The following is a 21,576-nucleotide window of genomic DNA, read 5'->3' as shown; positions in this document are numbered from 1 at the left end:
TGTGTGCAGTTTTGGGCAACTTATTATAGAAAGGAAATTACAGACTTGAAGAGCGTACAGTGTACATTCATGAGGATAATGATAGTGAGGGGAAACAATAGTTATAAGGAGAGACATGAGATACTAAGAGTTAGAGAAGACTAAAAGGATGAAGGATTATGATAGAGTGAAAGGGGATAGACTATGAGGGCAATTTTCAATGGCAGGCTATGTTTATGACATGACTGGTCGTTGAAAATGGCAGGGAAACAGCGGCTGCCCCTTAGATGCCCAAGAGCCACCTAATGCGATTTTCAGGCATGCCTGTGAGTGCACACCCAGCACTCCCATCCAAAAAAAGGCGAGTCGCTGTTTACATATGCAAATCGGGGTCCTACCTAATTCATTTGAATTACAAATGAACGGAGTATGGGCCATGCATGTTCCCCCCATTTGTACCAGGCAGTGACCTAACCAATGGTCCTTAAAGGGACCGGCAGAGGCTGCTCCAAAACCAACCTGGAACATTTTCTGGAGTAGCGTTTGAGGGGCCAGGAGGAGCATACTGTGGCCCAGTGCCGGCTGCTGGGTAGGCCCCCACCCTTTTACTGCTGACCTCCGGTTTCACCCATGGAGCAGCCAGATTTTCCGCCTCCCGGTTTTGAGCTGCCTGCTAGCAGCTTGCCGACTGATGATGGTTTGGGCCTCGCATTGGACAGGCGCCGTTAGCTTTGCGCTCCTTTTGGATGAAAGTTCAAAATTGGCATTCTATTTGCTTTGGTTGAGGAGTGAATAATGTTCAGTCGTCCAGCTGAGTGGGACTGCACTTGCCATTCTTATCTCTCCGGTCGTAGCCAGGGAATCACCTGCAATGGCTTCTCTTCCCACTCCCGCACCGTTACCTCTGGAGTTCCCCAAGGATCTATCCTTGGCCCCCTCCTATTTCTCATCTACATGCTGCCCCTCAGCGACATCATCTAAAAACATTAGATTCCACATGTACGCTGATGACACCCAGCTCTACCTCACCACCACCTCCCTCGACCCCTCCACTGACTCTCATTTGTCACATTGCTGGTCTGATGAACAAAACTTTCCTCCATCTAAATATTGGGAAGACTGAAGCCATTATCTTTGGTCCCCGCCACAAACTCTGTTCCCTAGCCACCAACTCCATCCCTCTCCCTGGCCACTGTCTGACGCTGAACTAGACCGTTCTCAACCTTGGCATCCTCTTTGACCCTCAGCTGAGTTTCCGACCCCATATCCTCTCAATTACCAAGACCGCCTACTTCCACCTTCGTGACATCGCCCGTCTCCGTCCCCTTGCCTCAGCTCATCTGCTGCTGAAATCGACATCCATGCCTTTGTTACCTCTAGACTCAACTATTCCAATGCTTTCCTGACCGGCCTCCCATCTCCAACCCTCCATAAACTTGAGCTCATCCAAAACTCTGCTGCTTGTATCCTAACTCGTACCAAATCCCGTTCTCCCATCACCCCTGTGCTCACTGACTTACATTGGCTCCTACTCTGGGTATGCTCAATTTTAAAATTCTCATCCTTGTTTTCAAATCCCTCCATGGCTTCGACCATCCCTAACTCTGTAATCTCCTCCAGCCCTACAACCCTCCAAGATCTCTGCGCTCCTCCAATTCTTGTCTCCTGCGCATCCCCAATTTTAATCGATCCACCATTGCCTTCAGCTGCCTAGGTCCTAAGCTCTGGAATTCCCTCCCTAAACCTCTCTGCTTCTCTACCTCTCTCTTCCTCCTTTAAGGATCTCCTTAAAATCTACTTCTTTGTCCAAGCTTTTGGTCACCTGTCCTAATATCTCCTTATGTGGCTCGGTGTCAAATTTTGTTTGATAACGCTCCTGTGAAATGCCTTGGGACGTTTTACTACTTTAAAGGCACTATATAAATGCAAGTTGTTGCTGCTGCTGTTGTTTTAATTTAAAATTGTCACTAAGAGAGTGCTTAGAGAGGATGGGAGAAAATTCTTTACATAAAGGTTTGTGGGAACAAGGAATGTTTTGCCACAGAGAATGTTTGAGGCAGAGACCATTGCATCTTTTAAGGGAAAATTGGATACGCTTTTGAAGTAGAGGAAGATACATGGCTATTGGGAGAATGTGGTGAGATTAGTTTTGGATTGCTCTATAGCAAAGAAGCAGCACAGACACAATAGGCCTCTTTCTGTGCTATAAACTACTGATGGTTCTATTTCTGAGGGTGATGACGATGTAATATGAATTTGTCTGAAAGTGATTATTCAAATCACTAACTTTCCACATTAACATATAATGATACAATAAAACTTTAATAAATGAACATGCCTAACAAACCCCTTTATGCACAGCTCTCTTAGTGAATTTTGTAACTTCTGTGCAGCTCAATGACCAGGAATTTCCTTGGAGCTGCTTCTGCTCCATGCTGTAACTTTGCCAGAAGTGTGGCAGAAACCCTGGGTGCTAAATTGGGCCGTGCAGTGCCCATTGTTTTGGAGCTACATGGCCTCTCTGACATCCAAGATGGCATCTTAGATGCGCTCGCATGTTTCCAGTATGACGTGCGCCGGACACCATCCTGCTATAGAAGTTTGTGCATGTGCAAATACCGAACGCTGGAAGCATGTAAAGTAGGGAGAAAATGTGTGCAATCAGTGTGCAACGCTGATTTAAAGTGATCGACACCATTTTCGACCTTAACGCTCAACTCAACGCACAGTCTTAACCCCGATCATCTGAACGTGTCCTACAGTGCCTGGAGGACCCCCGAACCAGCTATTTAAAGGGGCCATGCAGGTGTTGCAGGTTAGTTGCTGGATTATTGCTTCTGGCTGCTGGTGGAGTAGGAAGTGTTTTTTGAAGCTCCCTATTCTTACTGAGAGTTCCTAGTCTAGATTTGAGAGTGGTTTGAACAACATTCCTGCCAACCATGGGTGGTCTGCTAGGGCTCCCGCTGCGCATTGAGCACGACTGGGAGCATGCAGAGAGGCCATGCATAGCAGGTCAAGCTGCGAGGAAACGGAGGACGAGGAGGCACAGGGCACTGAGCAGGAGGCCCTACCCAATGAGGGACTTCCGAGATCAATTCTCTTATCTCAACATGACCGAGGAGGATTGCATCCGACTCCTGAGGTTCACCAAGGAAGCCGTGATCGAGATCTGTCAACTGATGCAGCCACAACTACAGCCTCAGAGCAGGGCGAGGACAGCATTGCCTGAGGCTGTGAAGGTCACCGTGACGCTGAATTTCTACAGCTCAGGAGTATTTCAGGCCTCTGCTGGCGACATGTGCAACATCTCGCAGTATGCAGTGCACTGCTGCATAAGGGAGGTCATAGATGCACTGTACCACCTGAGGAACAGGTTCATCAACTTCCCTCTACACAGAGACAAGCAGAATGAGCGAGCATGGGGGTTCGCCCGCATTGCTGGCTTCCCCATGGCGCAGGGTGCCATTGACTGCATGAATATTGCCCTGCGTGCCCCGCACATCAACTCAGCCATCTTTGTCAACCGAAAGGGCTTCCACTCCCTCAACGTGCAGCTGGTGTGCGACCACACGCATCAAGTCATGGAGGTCGATGCTCGTTACCCTGGGAGCAGTCATGATGCCTTCGTCATGCGGCAGTCCAACGTGCCAGCTATCTTTCACCCGACTCGGCAGGTCAAAGGCTGGCTACTGGGCGACAAGGGCTATCAACTCACAATGTGGCTCATGACACCGGTCAGGAACCCATGCACACGTGCACAGCAGGCCTATAATGAGAGCCATGCTGCCACACGCAACATCGTGGAGCACACCACAGGCCTCCTCAAACAACGCTTCCGCTGCCTGGACCGGTCTGGAGGAGCCCTGCAGTACTCCCCTGAGCGGGTGGGCAGATTTGTGGTGGTCTTCTGCATGCTGCACAACGTTGCCATCATGAAGGACTAGCCTTTGCCACCAATGATTGGAGAAGACCCTGAGCCAGAGGTGGTGGAGGACGAGGCTGAGGAGAAAGAGGCAGAGGAGTAGGAAGTGGAAGAGGCTGAGGAGGAGGAGGAGGGGGTGGAGCCGGAAGAGGAAGTGCAGAAAGATGCAAGGGTGCAGCAGGAACCACACGCCTTGTCTGCAAGGGCTCTGCGTGCTCGCCTGATCTGTGCCCGCTATCAATAATTTGAACTACATCCCCCCACTCCCCACTTTTCCGCTCCCACAAGACAATCAAATCGCCCTCCATCTGATTACATATTGGTTTTCCTCTCAGCTCATTGCATAAAAAAAACCACCCCAAATGCAAAATCAAAGTCTCATTTATCAATGAATAAATTAAATTATGCAAACATAACAGAACTATTCACCCTTGTGCATTCCCTTAGTGCCTTTTGTTCATGTGTCTTTACCTATCCTACCTATGAGGTGCTTCCCCAGTGTCTGGAGCATGGGTGGTAGGAGGCTGCTGGCCTTCAATAGAGGAGCGTGCAGATGGCCTTGGAGGATGACCTCAAGCAGCTCTGGGCCGGGAGGGCCCAGCTTCAGACTGCACCATTGAAGCATGGGCTGCAGCAGTCTGGCCTGGCTGGCCGATAGGCAATAACAGGGTTACTGGCAGAGTGGCAGGGGTGGGAGCAGGAAAGCTGTCATCCTGAGAGAGGACAGCAGGTCCAACTGCCATGGCGCCACTGCCATTTTCCCGGGGCGGGGCCTCAGCAATCCTGGTGATCAGCTGGAGAACGGATTGCTGGAGTGCTGTGATGCCCTGGAAGCCCCGTTCCACAGTGGTCCCCAGAGCCATGATAGCAGCAGTCTGAGCTTCCAAGGCAGCAGTCTGAGCTGCAAATGCAGCCGTCAGACCTTGGATGGCAGATGTTTGTGCTGCAATGGAAGCTGTGACATCAGTCATCAGACGCTGCATCCTGGTGGGTTCCACAGGTGCGCTGATGGAGGTGACCACCTGTTCCATGTTGGAAAGGATGGGCTCCAAGCTCTGTGCAAAGCCCTGCGCCAAGTTGGAGCTGGACTCCTCCATGCCCCTTCTCATTGTCCGCAGGCTTTCTGGCAGGCTTTCCGGTGCCCCAAGCATTTGGTGGTGTACGCCCATCAGCCGGTTTCTGTAGCCTGGCCCATCGAAGTCCTCATCTGACTCCACTGCAGCAGAACTAGTGAGTGACCTCACCCTCCGGCGAGCTGGCACCTGTGGTATCTGTTCCCTCCACCACGGCTCCTGCACACTTGTGCTCGGTGTCTCACCATGTGCAGATCCCTCCTCCATCCTAACCTCTAAAGGATGCAAAGTTTCAGTCTCTGAGCTGGTGAAAGCAAGTGTCAGATCGAGTGACGGTGTGGCTTCAGTGTCCTCCTCCTCCTCCTCAGACTGTGCCGCCACATGTTCTTGGGTATCTGCAATGACAAAGGGAAACAGTCATGGAGTGGGGAGAGGAGCAACTAAGACGTGTGTGCTGACAGCATGTGAAGCACGTGAGTTAGAAAAGATTATGGGAGTAGGGAGATGTGGAAAAGGAGAAGGAGTATTAGATATGCAGAGACCCCCTTCATCGGGACCTCCAGCGCGGCATATTGTGATGGCTGCAGCAACGGCCTGCCCAATGATCCTAAGCACTGTCTCCTCTGGGGGGTGAGGATGTGTAAACGTGCCCGTCCACCCTCGGGTCCCTCCTGCTGCCGGCTGTTATGTGCCACCTTCTCCTGCAAGACAGAGGACAGTGTGTCTGTGAGTGTCCTGCAAGGTGTGTGGGTGATGGTCAAATAGCTGCCAGTTTGTGTGACTTATGAGTGGTGGTTGTGTGGTGTGCAAGTGTGGTATTATGTGCGGGTGAGATGCAGCATGCCGAGTACAGCATTGTGTATGGATGGGCAGTGTTTGTTGGTGGGTGGGTGACAGGGAGTGTGATGCGTGGAGCAGTGGGGCAGTTGGTAGGATGTGCCACTCGACAGATGCATTCAATCACCTTGACCACTCGTGTCAAATCATTGAACTTCTTTCGGCACTGCACCCACGTGCGTGGTGCAATGCTCCTGGCGTTTACTTCCTGCGCCACAGCCTGCCGATGCCTGCGGAGCTGCAGTCTGGAGGGTCTCCAGCCACCCTGCGGGTACATGTTGGCCCTCCTTTCGTCCACGCCTTCCACGAGGGCCTCCAGAGCATCATCAGAGAAGCGTGGAGCTCATGCCGGTCCGGCTATTCTCGTGGCCATCTTTCCCTCCTCCAAGCAAGCTGTGTACCTGCCATTTGAAATGTGCACCTGCACCTTTAAGAGGTGCAGGCTGCTGATGACGTGCGCTGTGCATACCCCATTACCAATTTCTGAAAAGTTCACGTGCTGCCTGCGTACGGTCCATCGGGCATCGCGCTACCCCGGCCCAAAACGGACCATTATTCAATTCCCCCCCGCCCCGGTATTTACGAATTAACAGGCTTTCTGCTGCACTTCCAGCAAAGTTATGGTGTCAGAGCGAGAGCAGCTCTGATGAAATTCCAAGCGAATGTTTCATAAGGTTGCCTTGTAAGGTTTTCCAACAATGTGGAAGGGCTACTAATTTTGCAGTTGCTAATGTGGTACAATGCTTAATAAAGTAATATTTTTGTAAATGTACTGTCTCAAATATCCCAGTTTTAATGGTAATTTATGTAACATGGAAACAAGCAGCAAATTATGTAACCTAGCAGAGCAGGGTAATTGTAGTGAATGCTAAATCTTTATGCAATGTTTGCTCTCTTTTATAATGTTGATGTGGAGATGCCGGTGATGGACTGGGGTTGACAATTGTAAACAATTTTACAACACCAAGTTATAGTCCAACAATTTTATTTGAAATTCACAAGCTTTCGGAGGCTTCCTCCTTCCTCAGGTGAATGTTGTGGAAATGAAATCCTCGAACCCTTCGCATTTATAAATCACAGAACAATACCTGGTGATTACAGATAGTCTTTCCAACTGCCCTTTGCCAAGGCAATCACAGTGTGCAGACAGAGAGGTGTTACCTACAAGGCCACCGAATATACATACCACCAAAAAAAAAAGAGAGGCAGAAACATAGAAACATCCAGAAGGAAAAGAAAGACAGCAAATGACCCATTATATTAAAAACAGATAACATTTGTTCGCTGGTGGGGTTACGTGTAGCGTGATATGAACCCAAGATCCCGGTTGAGGCCGTCCTCATGGGTGTGGAACTTGGCTATCAATTTCTGCTCGACGATTTTGCGTTGTCGTGTGTCTCGAAGGCCGCCTTGGAGTATGCTTACCCGAAGGTTGGTGGCTGAATGTCCTTGACTGCTGAAGTGTTCCCCGACTGGGAGGGAACCCTCCTGTCTGGCGATTGTTGCACAGTGTCCGTTCATCCGTTGTCACAGCGTCTGCATGGTCTTGGCTGCAGGACATTCTGGAGGGGGAGGGTGAACAGCCAGTTGTCGTGGTGCATATAGGCACCAACGATATAGGTAAAAAACAGGATGAGGTCCTACAAGCTGAATTTAGAGAGTTAGGAGTTAAACTAAAGAGTAGGACCTCAAAGGTAGTAATCTCAGGATTGCTACCAGTGCCACGGGCTAGTCAGAGTAGGAATGACAGGATAGCTAGGATGAATACGTGGCTTCAGAAATGGTGCAAGAGGGAGGGATTCAAATTCCTGGGCCATTGGAACCGGTTCTGTGGGAGGTGGGACCAGTACAAATTGGACGGTCTGCATCTGGGCAGGACTGGAACCAATGTCCGAGGGGGAGTGTTTGCTGGTGCTGTTGGGGAGGGTTTAAACTAATGTGGCAGGGGGATGGGAACCGATGCAGGAAGTCAGTGGGAAGTAAAGTGGTGACAGAAACAAAAGGCAGTAAGGGAGAGTGTACAGAACATGACCGGACAGATGGTCTGAGAAAGCAGGGCAAAGACCAAGGGAAGTCCAGATTAAACTGCATTTATTTCAATGCAAGAAGTCTGATGGGCAAGGCAGATGGACTCAGGGCATGGATGGGTACATGGGACTGGGATGTTATAGCTATTACTGAAACATGGCTAAGGGAAGGGCAGGACTGGCAGCTCAATGTTCCAGGGTACAGATGCTATAGGAAAGATAGAGCAGGAGGTAAGAGAGGAGGAGGAGTTGCGTTCTTGATTAGGGAGAACATCACGGCAGTAGTGAGAGGGGATATATCCGAGGGTTCGCCCACTGAGTCTATATGGGTAGAACTGAAAAATAAGAAGGGAGAGATCACTTTGATAGGATTGTACTACAGACCCCCAAATAGTCAACGGGAAATTGAGGAGCAAATATGTAAGGAGATTACAGACAGCTGCAAGAAAAATAGGGTGGTAATAGTAGGGGACTTTATCTTTCCCAACATTGACTGGGACAGCCATAGCATTTCTTGGATGGAGAGAAATTTGTTGAGTGTATTCAGGAGGAATTTCTCATTCAGTATGTGGATGGCCCGACTGGAGAGGGGGCAAAACTTGACCTCCTCTTGGGAAATAATGAAGGGTAGGTGACAGAAGTGTTAGTGAGGGATCACTTTGGGACCAGTGATCATAATTCCATTAGTTTTAAGATAGCTATGGAGAATGATAGGTCTGGCCCAAAAGTTAAAATTCTAAATTGGGGAAAGGCCAATTTTGATGGTATTAGACAGGAACTTTCAGAAGTTGATTGGGAGAGTCTGTTGGCAGGCAAAGGGACGTCTGGTAAGTGGGAGGCTTTCAAAAGTGTGTTAACCAGGGTTCAGGGTAAGCACATTCCTTATAAAGTGAAGGGCAAGGCTGGTAGAAGTAGGGAACCTTGGATGACTCGGGAGATTGAGGCCCTAGTCAAAAAGAAGAAGGAGGCATATGACATGCATAGGCAGCTGGGATCAAGTGGATCCCTTGAAGAGTATAGAGATTGCCGGAGTAGAGTTAAGAGAGAAATCAGGAGGGCAAAAAGCGGATATGAGATTGCTTTGGCAGATAAGGCAAAGGAGAATCCAAAGAGCTTCTACAAATACATAAAGGGCAAAGGAATAACTAGGGAGAGAGTAGGGCCTCTTAAGGATCAACAAGGTCATCCATGTGCGGAACCACAAGAGATGGGTGAGATCCTGAATGAATATTTCACATCGGTATTTACGGTTGAGAAAGGCATGGATGTTAGGGAACTTGGGGAAATGAATGGTGATGTCTTGAGGAGTGTACATATTACAGAGAGGGAGGTGCTGGAAGTCTTAACGCGCATCAAGGTAGATAAATCTCCGGGACCTGATGAAATGTATCCCAGGACGTTATGGGAGGTTAGGGAGGAAATTGCGGGTGCCCGAGCAGAGATATTTGAATCATCGACAGCTACAGGTGAGGTGCCTGAAGATTGGAGGGTAGCAAATGTTGTGCCTTTGTTTAAGAAGGGCGGCAGGGAAAAGCCTGGGAACCACAGACATATGTAGTGGGTAAGTTGTTGGAGGGTATTCTGAGAGACAGGATCTACAGGCATTTGGAGAGGCAGGGACTAATTAGGAACAGTCAGCATGGTTTTGTGAGAGGAAAATCATGACTCACGAATTTGATTGAGTTTTTTGAAGGGGTAACCAAGAAGATAGATGAGGGCTGTGCAGTAGACGTGGTCTACATGGACTTCAGCAAAGCCTTTGACAAGGTACCGCATGGTAGGTTGTTACATAAGGTTAAATCTCATGGGATCCAAGGTGAGGTAGCCAATTGGATACAAAATTGGCTTGACGACAGAAGGCAGAGGGTGATTGTAGAGGGTTGTTTTTCAAACTGGAGGCCTGTGTCCAGCGGTGTGCCTCAGGGATCGGTGCTGGGTCCGCTGTTATTTGTTATTTATATTAATGATTTGGATGAGAATTTAGGAGGCATGGTTAGTAAGTTTGCAGATGACATCAAGATTGGTTGCAATCCTAGAAGGTTATCTAGGATTGCAACGGGACCTTGATAAATTGGGCCAGTGGGCCGATGATTGGCAGATGGAGTTTAATTTGGATAAATGTGAGGTGATGCATTTTGGTAGATCAAATCGGGCCAGGACCTACTCCGTTAATGGTAGGGCATTGGGGAGAGTTATAGAACAAAGAGATCTAGGAGTACAGGTTCATAGCTCCTTGAAAGTGGAGGCACAGGTGGATAGGGTGGTGAAGAAAGCATTCGGCATGCTTGGTTTCATTGGTCAGAACATTGAATACAGGAGTTGGGATGTCTTGTTGAAGTTGTACAGGACATTGGTAAGGCCACACTTGGAGTACTGTGTACAGTTCTGGTCACCCTATTATAGAAAGGATATTATTAAACTAGAAAGAGTGCAGAAAAGATTTACTCGGATGCTACTGGGACTTGATGGTTTGACTTAAAGGGAGAGGTTAGACAGACTGGGACTTTTTTCCCTGGAGAGTAGGAGGTTAAGGGGTGATCTTATAGAAGTCTATAAAATAATGAGGGGCATAGATAAGGTAGATAGTCAAAATCTTTTCCCAAAGGTAGGGGAGTCTATAACGAGGGGGCATAGATTTAAGGTGAGAGGGGAGAGATACAAAAAGGTCCAGAGGGGCAATTTTTTCACTCAAAGGGTGGTGAGTGTCTGGAACGAGCTGCCAGAGGCAGTAGTAGAGGCGGGTACAATTTTGTCTTTTAAAAAGCATTTGGACAGTTACATGGGTAAGATGGGTATGGTTTGATGACGATGTTGCGGTTGGTCTTGAGAGCGTCGATGGCGTTGCGTTGTGCCATCAACGCTCTCAAGACCAACCGCAACATCGGACAAAGGAGGAGCCATCGTCATACAGAACAGAACGGACTATTGCAAAGAAGCATACCGACAACTGGACAACCAGGAACACTACAGACGGTTACCCGCAGATCCGACCAAAGAACACACCCACCAGCTCAACAAGCTGATCAAGACCTTCGATCCAGACCTTCAAAGCATCCTACGCGCTCTCATCCCACGTACTCCCCGCGTGGGAGACTTCTACTGCCTCCCAAAGATACACAAAGTCAAAACACCCAGACGTCCTATCGTATCAGGCAACGGAACCCTGTGTGAGAACCTCTCTGGATACATCGAGGGCATCCTGAAACCCATCGTACAGGGAACCCCCAGCTTCTGTCGCGACACTACAGACTTCCTACAAAAACTCAGTACCCACGGACCAGTTGAACCAGGAACACTTCTCACCACAATGGACGTCTCGGCACTATACACCAGTATCCCCCACGATGACGGCATCGCTGCGGCAGCATCAATATTCAACACCAACAACAGCCAATCTCCAGACGCCATCCTACAACTCATCTGCTTCATCCTGGATCACAATGTCTTCATCTTCGATAACCAGTTCTTTACCCAAACACACGGAACAGCCATGGGGACCAAATTCGCACCCCAATACGCCAACATTTTCATGCACAAGTTTGAGCAGGACTTCTTCACTGCACAGGACCTCCAACCAACACTATACACCAGATACATCGACGACATTTTCTTTCTATGGACCCACGGCGAGGAATCACTGAAGAGACTACACGATAACATCAACAAGTTCCATCCCACCATCAAGCTCACCGTGGACTACTCCTCAGAATCAGTTTCTTTCTTGGACACACGAATCTCCATCAAAGACGGGCACCTCAGCACCTCACTCTACCGCAAGCCCACAGACAACCTCACGATGCTCCACTTTTCCAGCTTCCACCCTAACCACGTCAAAGAGGCCATCCCCTATGGACAGGCCCTGCGAATACACAGGGTCTGCTCAGACGAGGAGGAACGCGATGGACACCTACAGACGCTGAAAGACGCCCTAGTAAGAACGGGATATGACGCTCGACTCATCGATCGACAGTTCCGACGGGCCTCAGTGAAAAATCGCATAGACCTCCTCAGAAGACTAACACGGGACACAACCAACAGAGTACCCTTCGTCGTCCAGTACTTCCCCGGAGCGGAGAAACTACGCCATGTTCTCCGCAGCCTTCAACATGTCATCAATGACGACGAACACCTCGCTTGGCCATCCCCACACCTCCACTACTCGCCTTTAAACAGCCACCCAACCTCAAACAGACCATCGTTCGCAGCAAATTACCCAGCTTTCAGGAGAACAGCGTCCACGACACCACACAACTCTGCCACGGTAACCTCTCCACATCATCTGCAAGATACGCCAGATCATCGACACAGATACCACCATCACACGAGAAGACACCACCCACCATGTGCGTGGTTCATACTCCTGTGACTCGGCCAACGTTGTCTACCTCATACGTTGCAGGAAAGGATGCCCCAGAGCATGGTACATTGGTGAGACCATGCAGATGCTGCGACAATGGATGAACGGACACTGTGCAACAATCGCCAGACAGGAGGGTTCCCTCCCAGTCGGGGAACACTTCAGCAGTCAAGGACATTCAGCCACCGACCTTCGGGTAAGCATACTCCAATGCGGCCTTCGAGACACACGACAACGCAAAATCGTCGAGCAGAAATTGATAGCCAAGTTCCACACCCATGAGGACAGCCTCAACTGGGATCTTGGGTTCATGTCATGCTACACGTAACCCCACCAGCGAACAAATGTTATCTGTTTTTAATATAACGGGTCATTTGCTGTCTTTCTCTTCCTTCTGGATGTTTCTATGTTTCTGCCTCTCTCTCTGTTTTTTTTTGGTGGTTTGTATATTCGGTGGCCTTGTAGGTAACACCTCTCTGTCTGCACACTGTGATTGCCTTGGCAACGGGCAGTTGAAAAGACTATCTGTAATCACCAGGTATTGTTCTGTGATTTATAAATGCGAAGGGTTCGAGGATTTCATTTCCACAACATTCACCTGAGGGAGGAGGATGCCTCCGAAAGCTTGTGAATTTCAAATAAAATTGTTGGACTATAACTTGGTGTTGTAAAATTGTTTACAATTTTATAATGTTGAAAGACTCCTTTTCCCCAAATTTCAGTGTGATGCATATCCACAGTTGCAAGCAATGACATTGAATGTAAAATGATCAGATATTGAACAGTGTTTGAATTTGCGCTCTAGGTGATCACTATTGGGTTATTGACACTGACTACGATAACTATGCCATCACATATTCCTGCCGTAGACAGAAGGATGATGGAACCTGTGATGATGGCTATGCCATTGTCTTCTCCCGCAACCCACGTGGTCTTCCACCAAACATCCAGCCTATTATTCGTCAGAAACAGGAAGAGATTTGCCTCTCTGAGCAGTTTGAACCAGTGCTGCAATCTGGTGAGTGAAATTAAGATGTTGAAAGTGATCAGAAAACCAATATCCAGCCCGCTTATAGGAAGTAACCCATACTCAATGAGTGAACTTGGGCACATTGGCCTGGAAGTTCGATGGTGCCGTGCCTGTTTTTAAGGCGCACAGTGTGAGCCTAAGCATCCAATATGATGGGTGGGGTGCGTAGGCATCTAGGACGCACATCAGAACTATTTAAATCACTGACTAAAATGAGGATCCTACACTTGTTGTAGAACTCCGCAGCTTGTAACGCTAACGACCAGCAAGGACTCTTCAGCAGCGCTATTTAAAGGGCTCATCCACTACATACAGTGTTTGTAATTTGAGGCTGCTAGTTAACTTCTGGGTATTTATTGGCCAGTTTTCTGACTCTGAAAACTTAATTCTGAGCTCTAAGAAGTTTTGACTGCTGCTACTCTGTTATTGGCTGCCTTCTAGACAGTTTTACTGCAGTTCTGAGTGGTCTGGTAGGCTGCCTGTGGGGCTGCATGACAAGGAGGAGCAGTAGGAAGATAGGAAAGAGTAGGAGCAGCTCGCAGAAGAGGGAGGAGGAGGAAGTGGGTCTTCAGGGAGCACTTCTACCTCAACTTCACTGAGGAGCAATGTATGAGGCACTTTTGCTTCACAAAGGAGGCTGTCACCGAGCTATGCCACCTGCTGCAACCACAACTTGAGCTTCACGTTAGGGCATGGATAACACTGCTTGTAGCTGCCAAGGTCACCGTGGCCCTTAACTTTTATGTCACGGGCTCCTTTTGGCTGCTGCAGGTGACATCAGTGACATCTCATAGTTTGCAGTCCATCGCAGTGTCAGGGAGGTCACTGAAGCTCTCTACACCAGGAGGAACACCTACATCTCTTTCCCCATGGACAGAGCAAAGCAGGATGAGAGAGTACGAGGCTTCACCTGCATTTCAGGCTTCCCCAAGGTCCAAGGTGCCATGGACTGCACCCATATTGCCTTGCGTGCTCCACACCACCATCTTTCTGAATAGAAAGGGGTAACACTCTCTCAAGATCCAGCTTGTTTGTGACCACAGGCAGCGCATCACGCAGGTCTGTGCCCCATTTCCTGGCAGCAGTCATGATTTGTTTATCCTGTGCCAGTGCTATGTGCTGCCTTTGTTCCTACCAGGCCGTCAAGTTACAGGCTGTCTACTGGGAGACAGGGGCAATTAGGGATGGGCAATAAATGCTGGCCTCGCCAGCGACGCCCACATCCCGTGAACGAATAATTTTTAAAAATCCCCTTTAGGAACCCGGAACCACTGCAGAGCTGGCCTACAGTGAGAGCCATGTTAGCGCCAGAAACATCATCGAACAAACAATCGGCATGCTCAAGCAACGCTTTCGCTGCCTGGACCATTGAGGAGGTGATTTGCAGTATACCCCACAGTGGGTGTCCAGATTTGTGGTCGTCTGCTGCATTCTCCATAACTTTGCCATCATGGACCAGCCCTCACCTGGGAAAAAGAAGAGCAGCAGGAGGAGGAGGAGGTCCATGAAGAGGAGAAAGAGCAGGAGTGGCATCGGCCACCATGGCCCCGAGCTGCCAGAACTTTCAGAGAGCAGCTCATCAAAGAGCTCTTCACCTGAACCATCCCTCGCATCCCAAATTTTTTTTTATTCATTCATGGGATGTGGGTGTCGCTGGCAAGGTCAGCATTTATTGCCCATCCCTAATTGCCCTTAAGAAGGTGGTGGTGAGCCGCCTTCTTGAACCGCTGCAATCCGTGTGGTGAAGGTTCTCCCACAGTGCTGTTAGGTAGGGAGTTCCAGGATTTTGACCCAGCGACGATGAAGGAATGACGATATATTTCCAAGTCAGGATGGTGTGTGACTTGGAGGGAACGTGCAGGTGGTGGTGTTCCCATGTGCCTGCTGCCCTTGTCCTTCGAGGTGGTAGAGGTTTGGGAGGTGCTGTCAAAGAAGCCTTGGCGAGTTGCTGCAGTGCATCCTGTGGATGGTACACACTGCAGCCAAGGTGCGCCGATGGTGGAGGGAGTGAATGTTTAATGTGGTGGATGGGGTACCAATCAAGCAGGCTGCTTCGATGGTGTTGAGTTTCTTGAGTGTTGTTGGAGCTGCATTCATCCAGGCAAGTGGAAAGTATTCCATCACACTCCTGACTTGTGCCTTGTAGATGGTGGAAAGGCTTTGGGGAGACAGGAGGTGAGTCACTCGCTGCAGAATACCCAGCCTCTGACCTGTTCTTGTAGCCACAGTATTTATAGGATATAGGGACATAGGAACAAGTAGGCCATTCAGCCCCTCGAGCCCGCTCCGCCATTTGATAAGATCATGGCTGATCTGTGATCTAACTCCATATACCTGCCTTTGGCCCATATCCCTTAATACCTTTGGTTGCCAAAAAGCTATCCATCTCAGATTTAAAATTAGCAATTGAGCTAGCATCTAATCTCACTCCTGAAAGGTCTGGCTCTAATTTTTAGACTGTGCCCCCTACTCCTAAAATCCCCAACCAGTGGAAATAGTTTCTCTCCATCAACCCTATCTGTTCCCCTTAATAGCTCATAAACTTCGATCAGATCACCCCTTAACCTTCTAAACTCTAGAGAATACAACCCCAATTTGTGTAATCTCGCCTCGTAACTTAACCCTTGAAGTCCGGGTATCATTCTAGTAAACCTACGCTGCACTCCCTCCAAGGCCAATATGTCCTTCCGAAGGTGCAGTGCCCAGAACTGCTCACAGTACTCCAGGATGCGGTCTAACCAGGGTTTTGTATAGCTGCAGCATAACTTCTGCCCCCTTGTACTCGAGTGCTCTAGATATAAAGGCCAGCATTCCATTAGCCTTATTGATTATTTTCTGCACCTGTTCATGACACTTCAATGATCGATGTACCTGAACCCTTAAGTCCCTTTGGACATCCACTGTTTTTAACTTTTTACCATTTAGAAAGTACCCTGTTCTATCCTTTTTTGGTCCAAACTGGATGACCTCACATTTGCCTGCATTGAATTCCATTTGCCATAGTTTTGCCCATTCACCTAATCGATCAATATCCCTTTGTAATTTTATGTTTTCATCTACACTGCTTACAATGCCACCAATCTTTGTGTCATTGGCAAACTTAGATATGAGACCTTCTATGCCTTCATCTAAGTCGTTAATAAATATTGTGAATAACTGAAGCCCCAAGACAGATCCCTGCAGGACTCCACTAGTCACATCCTGCCAATGTGAGTACCTACCCATTATCCCTACTCTCTGTCGCCTTTCGCTCAGCCAACTTCCTAACCATGTCCGTACTTTTTCCTCGATTCCATGGGCTTCTATCTTAGCTAACAGTCTCTTATGTGGGACTTTATCAAATGCCTTCTGGAAGTCCATATAAATAACATCCATTGACATTCCCCTGTCCACTACTTTAGTCACCTCTTCAAAAAATTCAATCAGGTTTGTCAGGCATGACCAACCTTTCACAAATCCATGCTGACTCGCTCTGATTAACTGAAAATTTTCGAGGTGTTCAGTCACCCTATCCTTAATTATAGACTCCAGCACTTTCCCCACAACAGATGTTAGACTAACTGGTCTATAATTCCTTGGTTTCCCTCTCTCTCCGTTCTTAAAAAGTGGAGTGACATGAGCAATTTTCCAATCTAGAGGGACGGTTCCTGAATCTAGAGAACTTTGAAAGATTATAGTTAGGCCATCTGCAATGTGCTCACCTACTTCCTTTAAAACCCTGAGATGGAAACCATCTGGTCCTGGGGATTTGTCACTCTTTAGTGCTATTATTTTCTTCATTACTGTTGTTTTACTTATGTTAATTTTATTGAGTCCCTGTCCCTGATTCAATATTAGTTTTCTTGGGATTTCCGGCATGCTATCCTCTTTTTCTACTGTAAATACTGATGCAAAGTAATTATTCAACATGTCCGCCATTTCCCCATTGTCAATGACAATATCCCCACTTTCAGTTTTTAAGGGGCCAACACTGCTCCTGACCACCCTCTGTTTCCTAATATATCTATAAAAGTTCTTTATATTGGTTTTGATATCCCTTGCAAGTTTCTTCTCATTTGGCAAGTAGAGTCCTTGCCCCTCAGGGGTATAAACCGGTTTTGTATCACGTTAAATGTTTCTTTAAACATTTCCCACTGATCATCAGTCGTTTTACCCATTAACAGATTTGCCCAGTTTACTGTGGACAGTCTCAGTCTCAGTATTGTATTTATGTGGCAGGTACAGTTTAGTTTCTGGTCAATGGTGACCCCCAGGATATTGATGGTGGGGGATTTGGCGATGGTAATGCCGTTGAATGTCATGCGGAGGTGGTTAGACTCTCTCTTGTTGGAGATGGTCATTGCCTGGCACTTGTCTGGCGTGAATGTTACTTGCCACTTATCAGGCTAAGCCTGAATGCTGCAGGCGGGCACGGACTGCTTCATTATCTGAGGAGTTGTGAATGGAACTGAACACTGTGCAATCATCAGCAAACATCCCCATTTCTGACCTTATGATGGAGGGAAGGTCATTGATGAAGCAGCTGAAGATGGTTGGGCCAAGGACACTGCCCTGAGGAACTCCTGCAGCGATGTCCTGGGTCTGAGATGATTGGCCTTCAACAACCATTACCATCTTCCTTTGTGCTAGGTATGACTCCAGCCACTGGAGAGTTTTCCCCCTGATTCCCATTGACTTCAATTTTACTGGGGCTCCTTGATGACACATTCGGTCAAATGCTGCCTTGATGTCAAGGGCAGTCACTCTCACCTCACCTCTGGAATTCAGCTCCTTTGTCCATGTTTGGATCAAGGCTGCAATGAGGTCTGGATCCCTGTGGTCCTGGCGGAACCCAAACTGAGCATCGGTGAGCAGGTTATTGGTGAGTAAATGCCGCTTGATACAGCCGGGATGTTGTCGGGGCCCATAGTCTTTGCTCTGTCCAGTGCACTCAGCCCTTTCTTCATGTCACGTGGAATGAATCGAATTGGCTGAAGACTGGCTTCTGTGATGGTGGGGATCTCGGGAGGAGGCCGAGATGAATCATCCAATCAGCTCTTCTGGCTGAAGATGGTTGCAAATGCATCAGCCATATTTTTTGCACTCACGTGCTAGGCTCTGCCATCATTGAGGATGGGGATGTTTATGGAGCCTCCTCCTCCCGTTAGTTGTTTAATTGTCCACCACCATTCACGACTGGATGTGGCAGGACTGCAGAGCTTTGATCTGATCTGTTGGTTGTGGGATTGCTTCGCTCTGTCTATAGCATGCTGCTTCTGCTGTTTAACATGCATGTAGTCCTGTGTTGTAGCTTCACCAAGTAGGTACCTCATTTTTGTAAGCCTTGTGCTGCTCCTGGCATGCTCTTCTACACTCCTCGTTGAACCAGGGTTGATCCCCTGGCTTGTTGGTAATGGTAGAGTGAGGGATATGCCGGTCCATGAGGTTATAGATTGTGCTGGAATACAATTCTGCTACTGCTGATGGCCTACAGCGCCTCATGGATGCCCAGTTTTGAGCTGCTAGGTCTGATCTGAATCTATCCCATTTAGCACGGTGGTAACGCCACATAACACATTGGACGGTGTCCTCAGTGTGAAGACGGGACTTCGTCTTCACAAGGGACTGTACAGTGGTCACTGCTACCAATGTCATGGACAGATGCACCTGCGACAGGTAGATTGGTGTGGACGAGGTCAAGTCGGTTTTTCCCTCGTGTTGGTTCTCTCACCACCTGCTGCAGGCCCAGTCTGGCAGCTATGTCCTTCAGGACTCAGCCAGCTCGGTCAGTAGTGGTGGTATCGAGCCACTCTTGGTGATGGATATTGAAGTCTCCACCCAGAGTACATTTTGTGCCCTTGCTACCCTCAGTGATTCCTCCGAGTGGTGCTCAACATGGAGGAGTACTTAGATACACACTATAATTTAAAAATACACTAACCGCCCACAATTCTTATCACCACTGTCCTTACTACTACGAAGCAGTGCAACGAAAGTTCACTAGATTAATTCCTGGGATGAGAGGGTTGTCCTATGAGGAGAGGTTGAGTAAAATGGCCGATACTCTCTGGAGTTTAGAAGAATGAGAAGTGATCTCATTGAAACATATAAGATTCTGAGGGGGCTTGACTAGGTAGAGGCTGAGACGTTGTTTCCCCTCGCTGGAGTGTCTAGAACTGGGGGTCATAGTCGCAGAATAAGGGGTCGCATTTAAGCCTGAGATGAGATGGAATTTCTTCACTCAGAGGGTTGTGACTCTTTGGAATTCTCTACCCCGGAGGGCTGTGGATGCTGAGTCGTTGAGTATATTCAAAGCTAAGATAGTTAGATTTTTGGACTTTAGGGGAATCAAGGGATATGGGGATCGGGCAGGAAAGCGGAGTTGAGTTTGAAGATCAGCCACGATCTGATTGAATGGCAGAGCAGGTTCGAGAGGCCGTATGGCCTACTCCTGCTCCTATTTCTTATGTTCTTATCCAACTGCATTCCTTAAGTCCAGCCTTATGGGTTTTGCCCTCACTTCACTACAAATATAAATGCCAACACTAAATCCAGAACAAGAAACAAATTTATTGAACAATTAAATTCCATCTGTGTCGAATATTTAACAGAATAATTATGAATTCCCTTTGTACAAGTCCTTAGTGCGTGTCTTGTCTCCTCATTTTCCTATCTTAGTGCTGCTATGAGGTCTTTCCCCAGTGACTACAATTTAGGAGGTGGAAGGCTGCTAAGCTTTCGTTGAGGACACTTCAGATGGCCGTGGTGGGCGACCTGAAGCAGCTTTGGACCTTGAGGGTCTGGCTGCAGACTGCAGCATCTTGGCATGGGCCACGGAAGTCTCGGCCAACTAGCTGTGTGGCACTAAAAAGGACATTGACGGAGTGGGTGGCGGGGGAGTAGGCATGCTGTCATCCTGAGAGAGGATAGTAGGTGCTTCTCCCATGGAACCAAGAACACTTTCCTGGGACTGCGCCTCAGCACTCATGTGGCTCTGCTCAAGAAAAGATTGCAGGAGTGATGTGATGCTTTGGAAGCTCCTGTCAACGCTAGCCCCCAAAGCGAAGACGGCAGCCCTCTGAGCTTCCATGGCAGCAGTGTTAGATGCCATGGAAGCTGTCAGAGTTTTCAGCAGAAGTTCTATCATGGTAGATGCTTCTGTTGTGTTCATGGAGCTGATCACACGGTCCATGTTGGACATGTTCTGCATGAAGCCTTGACACAAGTTGGAGCTGAACTGTTCCATGCTCCAAGCCACTGTGTGCAAGCTCACTGGCAGGCACCAAGCATTTTCCGATGTATGTCCATCAGACTTCTTCGGTAGGCTGAGCCCTTGAAATCAGCATCTGAGTCCTCTGCAGCAGAACTAGTATGTGATCTTGCCCTCCGGCGAGCTGGCACCTGTGGCATCCTATCCCCCTACCCTAGCTCCGGCATTCTTGTGCCCTTTAACCTTTCCTCTAAAGTACGCATGGTGCCAGTCTCTGAATTGGTGCTTGCTAGGGTAAGATCGAGTGACTGAGCATCTTCAGGAAGGCTGGCCTCCTCTTCCTGAAGCGGCAGAGATGTCTCCACATTTTCTGCACCTCAAATGAAAGAGAGGGACAAGGGTTAGCTTTTAGTGTGAAGGGGCAGCAGAGAGAGAAGTGGCTGATGAAAGCAGCTGCAGTTTGTCATGCACATTGTGGAGGTCAAACATCTGACATTAAATATAACACATGTACAAATGTATCACAGTTAATATTTGTCAAGCTCAAAATGCTTGCTACTTCAATGAATAGCAGGTGAGATAGAAGTAAGAAAGGAAAAAGAGGATAAGATGTGAAGAAACTGTGCATAAAGTCTCCTCCAGAGTTGCTACTTGCCTCATCCATGACCTTCCCCCTGCGAATGATGGCCTGCATATTTTCTTCGATGAGGAAGAGGGTGTGCAGACATGTTAGGACTTCTCCGGTGGTAGCGTCATGGCACAGGTTGTGCACGACCTTCTCCTGCAAGAAGGAAAGGGAGTATATTAGTTACAGTCTTGTGAGATATTTAGAGAATGTGCCATCATCATTGAATAGTTGGTATGCACTGTGCAAGATGTGAGATGTGGGGAAATGAGGGGTGAGTGTATGAGTATGTGGAGAAGGAGGTGCAGTGAATTATGGTGCAGTGATTGTTGGAGTGTGCAGGGAAGTGGGGTAGGGGAGTATTGTGAGTAGACAGGCTGGTGGTGATGGAGGTATAAGTGATATTCTTACCTTGATAATTCTGATGAGGTTATTAAACTTTTTCTGGCACTGCAGCCATATCCTGGGATCTAAGCTCCTGGCATTAACCTCCTCTGTGACCTCTTCACACTGGCAGCGAAGGTATAGTCTGGAAGG

At 48.2% G+C, this 21,576-nt stretch overlaps 1 protein-coding gene across 2 annotated transcripts in view; it reads left to right on the top strand.

Moving 5' to 3' along the window:
• The window catches only part of rbp4l (retinol binding protein 4, like), a 138,754-nt gene that overhangs the window by 115,982 nt on the left and 1,196 nt on the right, over positions 1 to 21,576 (top strand). For both annotated transcript variants that reach the window (XM_067993028.1, XM_067993036.1), the window contains exon 5: positions 13,001 to 13,213. In XM_067993028.1, coding sequence (XP_067849129.1) covers positions 13,001 to 13,213 — 213 coding nt within the window. The remainder of the gene's footprint in view (positions 1 to 13,000; positions 13,214 to 21,576) is intronic.

This window comes from Heptranchias perlo, chromosome 1 (assembly GCF_035084215.1).
Source record: "Heptranchias perlo isolate sHepPer1 chromosome 1, sHepPer1.hap1, whole genome shotgun sequence".
NCBI lineage: Eukaryota > Metazoa > Chordata > Chondrichthyes > Hexanchiformes > Hexanchidae > Heptranchias > Heptranchias perlo.
This window is presented reverse-complemented; position numbering and strand designations above follow the sequence as displayed.